This window comes from Pipra filicauda, unplaced genomic scaffold (assembly GCF_003945595.2).
Source record: "Pipra filicauda isolate LSUMZ 115617 unplaced genomic scaffold, ASM394559v2 scaffold322_size837228_pilon, whole genome shotgun sequence".
In the NCBI taxonomy this organism is placed as follows: domain Eukaryota; kingdom Metazoa; phylum Chordata; class Aves; order Passeriformes; family Pipridae; genus Pipra; species Pipra filicauda.
The window spans coordinates 390,112-407,291 of record NW_024104446.1 but is presented as its reverse complement, the minus strand read 5'-3'; the positions used below and the strand labels follow the sequence as shown (position 1 = coordinate 407,291).

The 17,180-nt window shown below is 35.7% G+C and overlaps 1 protein-coding gene across 3 annotated transcripts in view; it reads left to right on the top strand.

The window, feature by feature from the left end:
- Positions 1-17,180, top strand: part of ATRNL1 (attractin like 1) — a 379,876-nt gene that overhangs the window by 52,541 nt on the left and 310,155 nt on the right. For all 3 annotated transcript variants that reach the window (XM_027740024.2, XM_027740021.2, XM_039383740.1), the window contains exons 6-8: positions 3,087-3,261; positions 4,449-4,536; positions 16,308-16,563. In XM_027740024.2, coding sequence (XP_027595825.1) covers positions 3,087-3,261; positions 4,449-4,536; positions 16,308-16,563 — 519 coding nt within the window. The remainder of the gene's footprint in view (positions 1-3,086; positions 3,262-4,448; positions 4,537-16,307; positions 16,564-17,180) is intronic.

The following is a 17,180-nucleotide window of genomic DNA, read 5'->3' as shown; positions in this document are numbered from 1 at the left end:
GATAACATAATTGACTTCCAATTCAGGTTTATAAAGTTGTTTGCTGTTTTTAAATCTTTTTTTTTCTCCCAGTGGTTTGACTGACACACTAGGAAGATAAGAAAGAAATTCAATTTTAAGTAAATGGAGAGAAATCATATTTGCATGGAACATAACAAAACATATTTTTCATTATCTTTGTTCTGCAGCTGTAGTGCTCTCTGTTGCTCAAAAAGCACGTATTTAGTGAATGGGATGTTTCTGAAGAGAAAATGTATTTATGCTGAAATAATGGTATATGTATTCAAGTAGGAAAATCTATAAGTGATATTTAAGAGTCCTACATTTACCTTGCTTTTATAAAGCAGTGGCCACACAAAAGCATTTGCTTTTTAAATGATGTTTTGTTAAAGCCAGTAGGATTCTATTGTTTCGCATTTTTGCAACTACATATTCCGTTTTTGTACTGATTGATATGTGATAGGGTCGTCTTTGCCTAAGTCAGGGACTTGGAACTAGAGGATCTTTAAGGTCCCTTCCAACCCAGGCCTTTCTATGATTCTATGATACGTAGTTTCTCCTTTCTATTCACCTTTCCTGTTGTTCAGTGTTGACCAGCAAGGAAGCCCTGAGGTTGGAAGAGAGTTGTCTGTGACATTCTTTCGTCGCTGATCTGGTTCGCAGTGTTGTTGAGATTTTTCCGTGGCTAACTTAGTATAGATAGGTTTTGTTTGTCTTCATTTATTACAGTCAGTGCCACCTCGCTATAATTGGATTTGCCGTACGGATTTTTGCCGCTCCCTGTCTCCAGAACTGAAAATTCCGGTCGCTTGGCGTGCGAGGAGTTGCGCTGCTTTGCTCGTTGTTGGTCACCAGGGGTCACTGTTGGCCGCGACATCTCTGTGCGGGGTCGCGATAACAACAGGCGCAAACGCGGCTTCACTTTCTGACTGGGGGCACCGTTTTCGTCATTTTTAAGCTCTTCCCCGATCAAAGAATACTTAATCAATTGTTTATTTTAAAGCTCTTTTAGATTCAAATTAAGTGTTTTCTCCAGTGGTTTACCAAATTGCAATTTTACTGAGGTTACAGCTCTATTACAGTATTAATTATTAATGCTTAAGAAATAATATACTGAATTGTTCATACTCTCATTAGACCTCATTCAAATGCCATTAATCTTTTCTGAGTAGAAGGTATAATGAACTGTGGGAATTGAGTGTCTCCATCATTTAGTGAGTGGAAGGTAATTTGGATACAAGTGGACATCATTCTTCTCAGTGAACTAGGAAAAGCTGACAGCTGGTTAGGTACAGATTGGATGCCTGGTTTTTGTGTATAAGTAACTGTAACAAGTTGCCCCCAAAATTATAATAAACATTGGAAAATGTAGACTCGCTTTACTTCCACCCCCACCCCCTCCAAGAAAATATGTTTTAGAAATATGAACTTGATGTACATGACTTATTTAGCTTGTTTAGTAAACTTCAGCAGCTCTCTCTTCTAAATGTGTGTCTAGTCTCTCCTTGACACAGTGTAAATCTTTGCATTCAGAGCATCCTTTGCCAGGGGAGCATCCTTGCCAAGGAAATCTTATACTTTTTGCATGAAGAACTGTCTCCTCTTCCTTTGTTTTGAAAGTGGCTTCTTCAAGCTGCATTTGATGAATCTTGGTTCTTTATATTCAGAGAGACTATGGACTCTTCATATCCACTCTCCCTTTGTCACTTATTTTCTTTTTTCTCCATGTGAAAAAGTCAGTAGTTCGAAGGAATGTGATGACTTCTGTAATTGGAACATCCTTGTTACTCTGCTGTAAACAGTCTCCAGCTCTAATCTCTCTTTCAGTAGGACACACAGTTTTCTAAGGGTACACAAACCCCAGATTTATGCAGTAAGGTAACAGTATTCTCTATTCCGACACGACTTATTATTTTGACCCTTGCTGAGTGGTGATGTAATGCTTTCATGAACTATCCTAAGATGATCCTGAAATGTAGCTTACTTAGTTTTCAATTTAACTATGTAGAATTGTTCTGTGGTTCTTCAAAGGCTGATCTGATTCTCTGTGCCCTCCAGTAATTGCCTTTAGCAGCAATTTTTCTTCATTGTTCATCCTCTTTCAGGATCATGTTGTACAACACTAGTATGCCATCACTGATGGAAAAACTCTCAATTCCATGATTGATAATGCATAAAGTGGAGCACACTGGTGTCCTAAAAATTCAGTGTTCCCCATCTAGAAATAAAGCCAGTCAAGACAAGAGACAAATAGTACATGTGTTACCTTTATATTTTTTTTCTTTTGGTAGCAAAATTCTGTATATATTCAGGTTTTAAATAACAAGATCTAGAGCATAAACTAATGATGAAAAGATCAGAACAAATTAAAAAAAAACTTTACTCTTCATTATTTTAATTGTTCTATAACTAAAAACCTATGCGTTTTTCTGGCTTTTCCTTATTTAACAAAAAATGATTGGTTGAAATATATTTGAAAATAACATATAGCTATGTGTTTGGTGGCTTTGTAGAATGATCTATAAAATGTTATAAAATCTAAATATTCAAATACTTCTTTTGATAAAGTGCTTTATAGTGTGTTTTCCACTTGAGAAACAAGGCAGAATGGCATTGGCAAAGGGCAAATTTTTACTTCTGAGATTTAATACAATGTATATTGTAACTTAATTTATTATGTTATTTGCTTTGATATAAGCTTAGTCTGGTTCAAATACATTATAGTTTTTCTCCAGAGGTAACATACAGTGCATATTGTGCTACAAGTTTTAGACCTCAGTGATAAGTCATCTAAAATGTGATGTATTGCGCCTTTCTTTCCATTTTTGACTCATACAATCTGTTTTCTTAGAAGGGCACAGAAATGGGTTGTTATTATTTGAGCTAATCTAATGCTTTCAAATTGACTGACATCCCATGTTGTCAATTTATTCCTTGAGCATCTGTTAAACATAAAAGTCTATACCATATTTTATCAGAATGAGCAATCCTGACATCTGTAATTAAGCCTCCCCTGTTTCTGCTTTGTTGCCTTTAACGTTCCTGTCGAACAGATTGTACAAATTGCACATTTGTTTACAAAACAGGTCCAGATTGTTCTCTGAACGTCCCTTCCACGGAGTCTTACTGGATTCTCCCAAACGTGAAGCCATTCAGCCCTTCCGTGGGCCGCGCTTCCCACAAGGCCGTCCTACACGGGAAGTTTATGTGGGTGATTGGTGGATACACTTTTAACTACAGTTCCTTCCAAATGGTGTTGAAGTAAGTGATTTCTCCTTTGTAACATCCTTTCTGATGTGGCTTAGGGAAAACAGATCTTACCAGGGAGACAGCTTCTATCTTGTAATTTAATGGAAAGATTTATATGTTTTTAGATTCTTGTTTAATGGTCTTATTTTCTGCTTGTAGTTTTCTTATGATTACAGAAAATGAAAATATGGGCAACATCAAACTGTATGTGATACTAATGTGTAATTTCTTCAGTTTTGTGAAAAACTGCCAAACATATAAATGTTTGTGGTGGTAGAACAGTGAGAGAAATCCATGTGCTGATGTTTTCAAACAGTACATCTCAAATGTTATCTGCATTATTCAAGTTAATTTATGATTATAGGAGACTTGTATTTAGTGCATGCACTTAGTCAGTTGATGACATGCTAGTCGGGTTAGGCAGGTCAACTGTATTTCACTTCTTTATATGTATGATAGTTTGTATGTATGTGTATCTGACCCCCTTTTGAAAATAAAGTTGAAGCAACTGTAAATATTGTGTAGCTGATTTGCATGGTAACTTGTATACATGTAGAGGCTGTAAATGGGGTAAATACAAGTGTTAGGATATGCTCATTGGTATGTTTACTTCTGGTTTTGTCTACCTCTTATTTTCTTCCATACATTTGCAATCATCCAAAACAAATCCCAACTTCTGTGGTATTTTTCTTTTCTACTTCTGTCATTTATTTTTTTTACCTCTCTTCCATCTTGTTGTGTGTTAGTGCATTAAGGGATTAATTTTAATTGTTAATTAAAATGTAATGGAAATTAACCATATAGCTAAGAGGATGCTCAGCAGTAAATTTTCAAAGTAGTGTGAAAATACATGGCATGAGCAGTTTAGTGGGGTGTGTTTTTTATGTATCTGATATCAGTGGGCTTAGCAGCCCAGTGTCATAACTTTCTTATAAATCTGGTGATTTTTATTACACTCCCATTTTCTGAGACTGTTGATGGGTCCCTTAAAGAGCTACTCCTGTTTTGCTTGATGAACATGTGGTACAGTATCACAAGTTAGTGCACTCTTAAAAGTGATCATGTTACTGCTGCAAACAAACTACCATGTGAGAGACACAGTGACTGATCAAGTCTACCAAACAGAAGTTAGTCTGAACATACAAACCCCTCTATTTCTCTGCAGGTGCAAAATGTTTACTCTTCTATTTCTCTTCTAGCTACAATTTGGAAAGCAGTATATGGAATGTAGTACCTGTATCCAAAGGGCCACTCCAGAGATACGGGCACACTCTTGCTTTGTATCAGGTATGGACTCTTCAGCATTCTATATAATGAATTGCTTTGTGTGTGCTGTCAGTGATCTTAAAATGACTCCCCGTGAATTTTTGGGGACAATTTTATTTCTAGTGCATAAATATTTTGTGTTAGTGTCTTCTTCAGTACTTAGATGTATTGCACTTTTTTTGAACAGAGGTTGTGCATTAGATCTAAGTCACTTGTTTGACCACGATCCTCAGAGCTAAACTGCCAATAAAAAGCAGGTGTGTGTGTGATATAATTGGAATTGTGGGCAATGCTCTTGCTGACCAGGCACCATCCCCAGGGTCTGAGCCAAGTGCTGGTAACAGGGTCCTTTGGCAGCCCCAAGATGTGGCAAGGGATGACCCGGGTCTGGGAACTCTTCAGTCAGGAGCACAAGGAGACGGGACTGGAGAGAAGGCTACAACATATGCCTGAGGTATCCATCGGGGAGACAAGCTACAGATGATGACAAACTTGTTAACTGTGACAGAGAACTACAGAACTTGTATCACAAACTTTAATTTGTTTGCATAAGACACCTCCAGCAGGGAAGGACAAAAAGGATTGTATCAGGTCAGACCAGTGTGTTCATCTCGCCTGGTAACATGTCTTGAACAATGGGTAACAGCAAATGCCTAGGGAAGAATATAAGGAAAAATGACAGGAACGTATACAAGCTTCCTCAGAATACTGTCCTATTTTGCAGCTGGGATTTCCTAAAATAAGGTAGTATTTTAGTGAAAAAAATATGAATAAGTTTATTTTTTTCCAAATGTTTGGACCGTATATTTATTTTAGTATTGATATCATCCAGTGCCTAAGAATTCCAGTGTATTTTTTCAAGAAATACCACCTTTTGAGTACTGACACTAGATGGTTTAAATTTGATAATCTCCACTTTTTAATCTCCATTTTATTTTCTCTGTACTACTCATGATTTTCTGTAAGTTCATCACATGCTCTCTCTATCATTTCTTTTTCAAACTGATAATTTCTTGTATTTTTAACAATCATCTATAGGGAAGATATTTCATACCTTGGATAACATTGTGTCATTGCCTCTACCTCTTCTAATTCTGTTATATCCCTTCTGAGATAGGGGAAATCACAGTCTTTAGTGAATTCTTACCTCAGAGATTGACATCAATGAATTAGTTAATTTGTTCTATTAATTCTTTAGGGTATTTTAGCTTTTTGAAAATCTGCTGTTGGCTTTAAACTGGTATTTTCAGAGAACTGTCAGTTATAACCTCAAGATCTCATTCTAGTCAATTCAAAACCCATCCCTGACCCATCCCCTGTAAAGACTTAAAATTGTTTTTTTCACATATGCATATTTTCATGCTTACGTACATGAACATTAATTTACCCTTTTTTTTTGTTCTTGTATTGCACATTCAGTATTAGGAGATTCTTCTGCAATTCCTTGCTTTTGATCATTGCCTCAGCTATTTTGAGTAACACAGTATTGTCAAAAAGCATTGCCATTTTTCCTCTCATAACTCTGCCAACTTGTTTTTCAGTATATTGAACAAATAAATCCCAATTGTAGATCTCTGTGGGACACCACTAATGACCTTTATTCATTTAAGAAGTAGCTACTTTTTCCCTCGCAAACTTTATTGACTTATTTAGCCTGGTGTTATCTGCCTTGCTTGTCCCAGGGCATCTTAGTTTCTTTAGGGCATGAGGAATGTTCTGAAGCATCCATGAAATTTTAGATAAATGTGTCAAGTGGACCTTTGATTCCTTCAGGAAAAGCCAATGATTTGCAAGATATAGCTTCCCTTTTCAGAAGTTCATAGCATTTTCCTCAATTTGCTTGCTTTATTCACTGAATTCTGGCCTTTCTGCCTCTTCCTTATCAGTCTTCTGGTATGGACCCATTTTTAAGCAGGAATTTACATACTACAGACAGGGGTCAGCTGTTTCGTTCTTAAATTCCTTCAGAACTAATCCTGGTGACTTTTTTGCCGTTTTTTTCCCCCACTACTTTAACCTTGTGTTTTTGATTTTTGTTATGGAAATACCTGTGAAGTCTGCCATGAAGGACTCACGTGGAAAAGTTAACCTCACTTTGTTGCTATGGCTTTATCTTCTCAGAATACTCATTCAGACTGTCTGTTGGCACCACAAAGTATCTAGTTGGCTGTATTGCTAATGCATTTGAAAAATGATATATTAGTACTTTAGATATAAATTTTGCAGGTAGCTCATTAAACTGTTTCATACCTTACCTTTATGTGTGTCTGTTTTAGTCTGCTGGAGTTTTGAACCTGTATTTCAAAAAGCCTTTATTTCTTCTAAGTCTCCATTATCCTTCTGCTAAGTTGAGCTTTATTTTGTTATTTGTAATGGGAAAATTTGTGGGTTTTTCTTTAAATAGGAAGCATTCATGTGATCTGAGCAGATGTCCTCGAAATGTCTTCATATTGTCATTAAAGATTTTACCCTTTTAGTTGTACGTTTTAGTTTCTTTTTATGTTTGGGTCTTCCTTTGTATAGTGCTTTCTGTGAAGTCAAGCAGAATAGAAGGCGTGGGTGGATATTTTGTTTTGTTTTCCTGGCATCTGTTGTTCTTCCAGAGATGTTGAATCTGTACATGGCATGTTTAATATTGTAGAGGTGTTTTCAGTAGCAATATGAACTAAATTTTGTGGATGCCCCAACATCAACTCAAAAATTGCTTTTCTTCTCATCTGTTCCCTGATTCATTACTAATGCATTATCTATTCTTTGAAAGCTCAGATCTTTCTGACTGGTGTCTTTGGTTATCTACACTTCTTGTAGAATGTGGACCTTTTAGTTCAGAAACATGCGAGTAATGTATCATTTAGCAGATCAGAAGAAAGGCTTAAAATATCATTTCACCTTTTTATTTGACAGTGCTAATATTTTCTTGAGACATTCCATTCTAGAAATACTTTTACCAGAAAATATTAAATATAATAGACCTGTGTTAATTCAGAAATCTCTTTGGGTCTCAGTGAGGAAATGCAACTCTTGTTAACAATAATGAAAGCTACAAGCAAGTGTGTACCGAAGAAGATGTTGCTTGTTGTTGAAGACATGTTAATTAGCAATCAGTATTCACTAATAAAGAACTTATGTGGAATAATTAACTAATATGCTGATTTTAGTGATTATGTCAAATGTCAAAAATTACATGGGCCAAAAGAAGCTGACCATGCAAGTAGAAGAAATGTATCCTCCTGCAATAAGTTCTTAAATTAACTTACTAGGATAAACTTTTGATGTTTTTCCTTTTAGATCTTCAGTCTCTTGAAAAAACAGAAAAATAGTTTACAATGAAGAGTAGTAGAACATAATACCTAAAGATGGCAGCTTTGAGCTGTGTTTTGAGCTGCATATTAGTAATTGTGTAACGTTTCCTTTATGGTTGAGAGAAAAAAATATCCACGGAGAAGAAATTAGATTAAGTTTTTGACTTGAGCTCCTGAGATTTCAAAGCCTAGTGCTAGGCTGGAGTGAGAGTGCAGAGCTAGCATTGCCTGATTGTGGTGCAAGGTAAAAACTGAAACCATGTGATTGACTCTGTGGAGAATGAAATAAGTTACTGTGCCTATTTCTCTCAGAAAGCTTCTTTAGTTAAAATTGAAGTACCGTTCTTCTTTATTCTGAAGAAAAAAGATCAGAAGACTTCCACTGATGTATAGTTATTAATAAGTGACTAAGGCTTTTTATGCATTTGTAGAGGAGAGAGTATAAAAGTGCTCTTGCTTTGAGACCAACTAAACTCTTAGTATTACCTTCGGTGCCTCTTTAGTCTGGTTATTGGAAAGGTGCTATTTATTTGTTAGCAATTGGTTCTACTCTATCTCAGAAATTGTATATAGGTCCAGGCATCTTGGTACTGAAAATATCAACATACTTCGAAATAATTTATGTAAGAAATAGGATTGTAAAGATACTGAAGGAAATGTGAGGTTTTTAAAGTAGGCACATACAGCTTTGCTAAACAGTGACTAGGTAGGGAGTTAGAGAGTAAATTGCAAAATCACTGGAATCGAGTAGAAAGGGAGTTCCCTACAAGGTGTGTATATGGTCACTGCTGGGAATTTACTCAGTAGTGAGTTTGTGGTTTTATCACAGAAGTTGGTCTCGTAATTAAACTTTTCCTAATAGCCCCAAGACAATGGAAGGATGACTGGGCTTTGAGATTTGTTTCCTTCAAGACTGGCAATAGAAATGAAGCAGACAGGCTGATGTAGTAGCAATAATAAAGATATTTTACAGTATACAAGCCATTTTATATGTAGTTGAATTAAATTAAACTCATTGGAGTTTTATGAATGTTACTTCCACTTTTAAAACTTTCTTTAAAAAGGGTATTATTTTGATTCCTTTTTCAAATAATTGGTATTGATGTTGAGTCTACATATCTTGTGATGTTTTTTATTAGTCTTATCAAAAACTAGCATTAAAACAAAAAAGAGCAAAAACTTTTCCTCCTTTAATATGAATGAGATAAAATCTTTCACCAATTGTTTTATTGTTATTCTTTTAAAACCTATTTTTGTTGGCTATTGTAGTATAATTTGAGCAGCACTAGGAATTTCAAAGTATTTTCTGCCTGTTTTATTAGTAGGTATTTGTACCACCTAGTTTTATTGTTTCAATACTTTTAATTACATCTTATACACAATTTGCTTTCTAGTTCTGATTTGCAGAGCTCAAAAGTATGAGAAATAGGTAAGATGAGCTGTCATACACTTTTGCATGTAGTCTGGACAAAAGCCTATTCAGTGTTCCCTTCGATTAACCAGACCTAATTCATCAAGTGATTGGTTCTTTATGTAGAAGTGCAATATTTTTCATTTGTTGTTTCAAGATTTTATTCCAATTGGTTTGAAAGTGAAATCCAAGTATCGTCAGCTCAATTAATACCTTTAAATATATCCAGCAACCATGTGGAAAACTGCAAATAATGAAGGCATAATGTGGCAGCATTCTCGATTAAGCTAATGTCCTGACATACAAATTGCTGCAGTATGTACTGTCTTGAGCTTGAATTTGGTCCTGCTGGGAACTTAGGTTATAATATACTTCTCATGTAACTTAATCAGTTTCTTATTCAGAGAAGGTATAGTTTGACAATAAGCTAAGAATAATAAATCAGGCTGCAGGAGGAAGAGTTAAGTGAAGACTGTCCTCCAGTCTGTCAGTCCTGATCTAATGGGAGGATTATTGGATTGAGTAGAAATGTAATTAATCTTTTTCTTTTGATATAATGGATAGAATGTTCTTGATATTGTTACCATATTCAAGGAGCTAACAGTTTGGGGAAAGGCAGAGCTATTAGACAGTCCTAATGAGGTGACACATGTTGGATGAAGAAAAGAGGATTGTGATGGATGAATTATTGCCAGATGACAGTTTTTGTGACTTATATTTTGCTTGGAAAAAAGAATTGAGACATTTCTTAATGATGTAAAGATTTGACTAAACTTTTAGTAATTCCAGGTGAAAGTATAGAGAACAAGTTCTGATGAATTTTAGAGTCCTGTTAATTTGTATAAAATTAGTTTATATAGTAATGCATGGATACAGTCTACGGGAGAAAAAAGATTGATAATTTTGTTTCAAGAAAAGAGAGAATGACTGTTCATGTGGTTTGTGAGTAGCATTTCTTTGGTCAATTCCTCAAGAACAGGTTGGATTTATATAAGAATTACGGCAGAAAACTAATTTCTGTGTAGCCATGATACAGTTAAGAAATACAAAATGAAAATGATGTGGTTATTTTAACATGATTGACTTGCTTCCAATTCATTAGAAATGGATTATAAATTACCCTTTTGTTGCATTTTCTTTATACTTTTTTTCTTCCAGTGGTAACTACCAGATAAGGTTCTTTTGGAATGCAGGCAGAATTTGCATAACAGTGTGTAATTCCCAGGTACAGTCAGAGCAGTTGATAAGTATTGTTCTTTTAGGAAAAGTGAAAAATTGTGAAGTCTAAGGAATAAAAATATAAGAAGTTTTAGAAGTCTTGAATTACTGCATTTATATGGAATATAAAATCAATATTAACACTGAAATATGGTGTAGGGAAGACAACCTGTCCAAGGTCAAAGGAAGTAATGATTTTGGTCGTCTGTTCAGGCTTCAGCATGAAGGATATAGAAGAGTTACTGTGGTCTGCTGGATAGTCTGTTGTCTGGGACAGATGAGTGAGTGCTCTTACTTGCTCTTTTGGTGATCTTTTTGACTGTCCTCCTTACCCTGTTTTCATTTGTTTTCTCAACGTAAAATGAGAAAAAATCTCTCTGTCAAGGGATTTGAAGACTTGTTAAAGCTATTATGCAAAAGCTGTGTGATAGTGTTTGGGCACAATTGTTTCAGCAGTTGCAAGTACATGGCCTTAGAAGTCAGGAACATGAAACATACTGGATCACAGGTCATTTTTGCAAATTTTTAAATTTTTACCACTATTAAAAATAAATATCCATTTACCTATTTTGTGGAAATTCTGGGGGTTACTTTTTCAGTTTTTGTGAAATTTCAAATGCAAAAATTGCCATATTAATTAATGGTTACTCATTTAAAGGGAGATTTATTTTTGGATTTGAAAGATCTATTAATTTACAGAAATCAGTGCTTTCATGTAGAGCCTCAATTTCTTCATTGCTGTAACTAAGGAGAAATGCACACTGTAAGATTTTTTTTCTCTCCTGGACTTCTAAAAGAGTTTTGCCCTCAAATTATAGAGTTCAGGTTGCTAAGCTGATTGCCATTTTACCAGATTTACCAGAACTCTATAATTTTTCCTGTGTCATCTGTTTAGTTGCACTAAGTAAGAAACTTTTCAAGGTGGGGTTTTGTGTTTTTGGGGGTTTTTTTTGTTTGCTTGGTTGGTGGGTTTGGTTTGGTTTTTTTGTTTTGGGGGTTTTTGTTTGTGGTTTTTTTTGTGTGTGTGCTTTTTTTGTTTGGTTTTTTTTTTTAGAAGGAAACTATTTTTACTTTTATAATTTGGATATTGTTCACGATCATCAAATGGCTTATTTTTGTTATTGGTTGTAACAGAAAATTAAGTAGGGAAGAGGCTTTTTAGAGGTGGACCTGTATTAGAAATTTGTTTTTCACAGACTCACAAGGATTAGTTGAGGTTGGAAAGAACCTCTGGAGACCATCTTAACCAACCTCTCTGCTCAAAGCAGGGTCAACTACAGCAGGTTGTTCCAGATATGCTCCAGTTGGGTTTTGAATATCTCCAAGGGCATTCAATTCCACAGGATCTCAGAGCAAGCAGTTCCAGTCTTGACCATCCTCACTGAAAAAAAGAGAAATGTTTATTCTTACATGTAAATTGAACTTCTTGTAATCCAAATTGTGCCCATCACCTCTTGTCAGTTTACTGGAAAACACTCTGAAGAGGCTGGCTTCCTTTTTTTTACCCTCTCCCACCAGGCATTTAATTTTATTTTAATTATTTGATTATTTAACAGAGAAGATAATGGTATCAATAAGATGAAGAAGTTAGGAGGAATTTCACTGCTGTAAATTGTATTGATTCCTCCGGCAGGATTCAAATTGTGACAGTTTACTTTTTCTCCTGTATTTGAGTTATTCTCTTGGTCTTACTTTGGCTGGTCAAAATGTGTATGTCAATCATTACCCTGTAAGAAAAATACTAGATCAAATGAATGTTTTCTTCTCTTGGGAAATGTGATTTAACTATTTTGTTGAAATCCTGCCTTTTATCTTATCATTCCTGCCTTCAGCTGCCATCCTCTCTGCCCACAATGCACAGTCAAATATTTACAGATCATATACTTTTTGTCATCTTTCTCTATCACTATAGTTCATCAAAAGTTTCCACTGAAGTAGTTTTCTTGGGGGAAAAACATGATTTGAGAAAATGGAAACATTTGTTGGAAAGTTTTGGTTGCATTGAAGCTAACAGGAGCTACACTGCTGGTTTTGTTGGCTTGCACCTGAACAGCTACCAAGAAACCAACTGAAGTGATCTGTAGGAATCAGGAATGTCATGATTGAGGGAGCTGTCTGCCTGCTCAGTTTACAGGAAGATATTTGTCATTTTTGCTGGAATTCCCTACTGAGCAGGAACTCTCAAGTGTAATTTTATACACTTGGTAAAATTTATATGAGATTTTCATTTTAAACCCACATTGTCTTTAAAGGTTTTTGTCATTTCTTAGGTAATTTTATTTATGTGAAGTAATATGTCTAAAGTGACCAAGGTTAATTTATTGAGTAAATGCTAAACTTTACTATCTGCCACTGTGATTGAAGGTGTTGCTTCTGACACGTGGTGTCAAAAATTTAAAATATGAATGTGTTGGAGGCCTTGTATCTTCTTGGTGCTTATCTGCCTAGTGTTTTGTTATCTCTTCCTTGGCCAAGTCTGCCTTTTGATCTTCTCTCTCCTCCAGGCTGAGGAGTACAATTTTTAAGACCTTTCCTCTGGGCCAGATTCCTCACACTTCTCCTGCACTAATTTCGCAAAGACTCTCAATTCTATTTTTGTTGTTGCTTTTATTTTACTTTGTAGTCCTGTTGTGATGTGGTATTTTAATATAAACAAATGTCTACTGCACTTAATTAATTTAAAGGTCAGGAGTGTTTGTGTACTAGCACTCTTTAAACTCTGTATCTTGTGAATTGTATCTTCCTGAAAGCCTCATCTTTATTGTATACCTTGATTTATACCTAGTTTTTATGTAATTTATAAAGATAGTGTAAGTTTATAAGGGAATTTCTTTTCTACCACAATCTTTAGGCCGCTTAGGACCATTTACACTTGTATTCTTTCTACCGTTCCTTCTTGATTATGCTTTCCAAATAAACACCTGTCTTTATGTGCCTGTGATATTGGGTCTTATCCTGCCTATGCTTGTAGCATTTTTTAATTTTACTTCAGTATTTCTTCTACTGACTTCAATCCCTCAGTCTATTTTTTTAATGTTCAGCTGATCATCACTAACTTTTAAAGTGTTTTTCCGCAGCATTAAGAGCTTCTTAATTTCATAAATAGCCTTTAGCAAAGCTTAGTTAAATGTTTTTGTGGTTGATAAAGCAGTTGTCTCTTTCACTGTGAAGAATGCTGTGTATGGGACCTGCTGTCTGACTTACAAAGATTCTCCTCACAGAAGTGTTCTTTTATCTGAACTTTGAATTGTTTAAGCAGAACTATGAGGAGGAGTTTCTTATTGTCAGCAGTCCGAGTAATTGTTTCAAAGTTTTTGCAGCTCTTTAGATCACCTTTTCTTTTTTTTTTTTGTGTCTTTCCTCAGTGTCAGAAATACTTTTTTTTTTCAAATACTATCATACAGTACCAGGAACTCCTTAATTAGCTCCCTCTTTTGGCTGTAGTTAGTTATCTCCATTTAAAAATAAGTAGTCTATTATTTTAGTAATGCTGATTTGACTTTTGAGATCTATGTGGAAGTGTAATGAATGAGCCATAGAGGATCCTTTCAGAAGAATATTTGTTCAAGCCATTCCTTTGGATCAGTGCACAACCTCCTTCAGCTTTTGTGGGTCTTTGCCAAGCTCTTTGAAATGTTTTATCTCACAGGAAAGGAATGGGTTCAGATATATATCTTTCTAATTCTACTACAAATTCCTACTGAAGGATGTGAACATCTTTTGTTCAAACACCACCAGTCCAAACTAATTGATAGCACAGAGTACCCCTGTATAGGAACGATTTAAATTCTAAATAGAGAAATGTTCACCTGCCTCAAATAAAAAAAAAAGTTCAAAATGTTGCATAAATTTCAAGTGTACTCTTGACAATCAGACAGTTTGGTCAGTCATTTGCTGACTACTCTTTCTGAGTTACGAGGAAGCTTTTCTTACTATTCTGGACTCCGTTACTTGCCATCAACCACAGGCATATGGAACAACATTATAACCCTCTCAAGCCTTTGTTTTGCTGGACTAAATAAACTATCTTCTACTGATACCTATATTTGACATGCCTGCCTGTTCATCAACAGTCAAGAGTTCATCTTTCGTGATGTGCGTGATGATAATAATATGCAGTTTACATTTCTTTTTAGATCCTATCATCAGTTCATTGTACCATAAATCTGAAATTTCTACATGATTGATACAAATTTCTTAGGTAGTTTCTTTATCTTTCGACCTCTTTATCTGAGGCTCAATATTTCATGCCAAACCAGATGTGCTAAACTTGCAGCTTCCTTTTTTAAAAAAAAAAAAGATTAATTTTTTTAATTTAAACCTGGTAAGACTGAATTTAATGTAAACTATATGGTAGTATGCAGAAGACAACTGCCAACTGTACAAACACCATGCAAATGGGATTTGGTTCTGCTATGTTCTAGCAAAGACTAAGGATCATTCTTAGAACCAGAGGCAGTTTTTTTTTCTGCGCATTATAAACTCTCCTTGAGCAAGTCTGTGAAGCCAATATGCTAGAATTTGCTCTGTGACTTTGGATACCTTGGTTTGTAACTCTAGATGAAGTGACATTTAGTAGGATTTGACTGAAAAGTCAATATTTAAGTAAATCATTCATTACTTATCAGAACAGATGGCATTGCTGTTTGAGGTACATGGTTCACGATGGCTGGAAAAGCTGTTTTGCATCCCTTAAAAAGAACTCAAAGTAACTCCCCTCTGGGATTTGATTTTAGCAAATGTGTTCAAGAGGAGTGCCAACTGCATCCTGGGCTGCATCAAAAGCAGCCTGACCAGCAGGTTGAGGAATGTGATTCGGCCCCTCTACTCCTCTCTTGTGAGACCCACTTGGAGCACTGTGTCCAACTCTGGGGCCCCCAACATAAGAAGCACATGATCCTGTTGGAGTGAATCCAGAGGGCCACTGAGGGGATCAGAGGTCTGGAGCACCTCTCCAAGAGGACAGGCTGAGAGAGTTGGGGCTGTCGACTTGGAGAAGAGAAGGCTCTGGGGAGACCTTATAGCACCTTCCTCTACCTAAAAGGGCTCCAAGAAAGCCGGAGAGGGAACTTTGACAAGGGCATGGAGTAACAGGACAAAGGGGAATAGCTTCAAACTGATCTGAGGGCAGGTTTTGTTTAGATATTAGTAAGAAATTCTTCCCTGTGAGGGTGGTGAGGCCCTGGCACAGGTTGCCCAGAGAAGCTGTGGATGCCCCATCCCTGGAAGTGTTCAAGACCAGGTTGGACGGGGCTTGCGGAAGATGTCCCTGCCCATGGCAGGGAGGTTATAATGAGGTGATCTTTAAGGCCCCTTGCAACCCAGACCATTCTATGATTCCATACACACATTGTCCCTTTTCTTTGGGTTCTGATGACTGTGAGTTTTCTCAGAACTTAAGTTACTTTGCTGTTGAGAGAGAATGTGCTGATGGAAATCCCTACAGACTGAGTGTGTGGAAAATCACATTTTAATTCTATGAATGGTTCCTTAAGAAAACAATATAATAACCTTTCTGTTTAACTTTTTTCAAAATAGAGTGCTGCAGTTTGAATTAGAAGAGGCATGTAATTAAAGGTTTTCTGGTTGAAGTAATCTGTTTGAGATTCATTTTGGTGTCATTTTCATGGCTGGGTTTATTTTTCAGAGAAATGGACTCCTTATCATTGTTGGCTTAGTTTAAATATCATTGTTTGGGATTAGTGTCTGATATCGAGCTGGTTAATGTAAGATTAAATGTGAAGATTTAAATCAGATAGCTCAGTTATGAAATATTGCACAGCACAGGAGTATGCAGTTCAGATGTTATCTTTCTGTAATCCATTATGTGCTTTCTCCTCTCTCCCTTCCAATTTTTACAGGAAGACATCTACATGTATGGAGGCAAAATTGAAACAAATAATGGCAATGTTACTGATGAACTGTGGATTTTCAACATACACAGTCAAACATGGAGCTCCAGAACTCCTGCAGTACTTGTACATGGCCAGCAATATGCTGTGGAAGGTCATTCAGCACACATAGTAGAGCTGGACAGCAGAGATGTGGTTATGATTATAATTTTTGGATATTCTTCCATATATGGTTACACAAGCATTGTGCAAGAATACTACATCAGTAAGTCAAATAATTTTTATCATATACTGATAAAAAAGTACTATTTTTCAAGTCAATATCACTCCTATTTTCAGAAAGAAAAGTATGTATTTTGCAAAATAAATAAAACCTCATCTTTTTTTCCTTCAAATCATATAGAAGAGATTTCTTGTTCAGCAGTAGCATTTCATACATGTTTGGAGCACCATGACTTTTTCTATGTATTATTGTGTACACGGTCATGGTACTCCAAAGGGGATAAAAATTGAAACCAGAAATTCCATGCAGTGGTTATTTTTGTGATCTTTTTAAACACAGACTTACTGTTTTTACCCTAGAGTAGAAGAGCAAAACCAACAATAATGTAGTTATTTTGGAGGCTCTTTAAGGTTGCTCTATTTTCATTCTGATTTTTTTTTTAAATATCACAACTTAGTTCATCATTGTATAAAGGGTACTCTCCAAAGTTTATACACATTGCTGTTAGAGGAAATAATTGCAAAGGAACACTAGTTTTCTGCAAACCACAAGCTGTTCCTCGGGGTGATTTTAAATGCTAGAATTAAATAAACCAAGAGAAATCTTTTTATCATATATATGATACATCTAATGTATTATTTCAATGGAATAACTTGAAA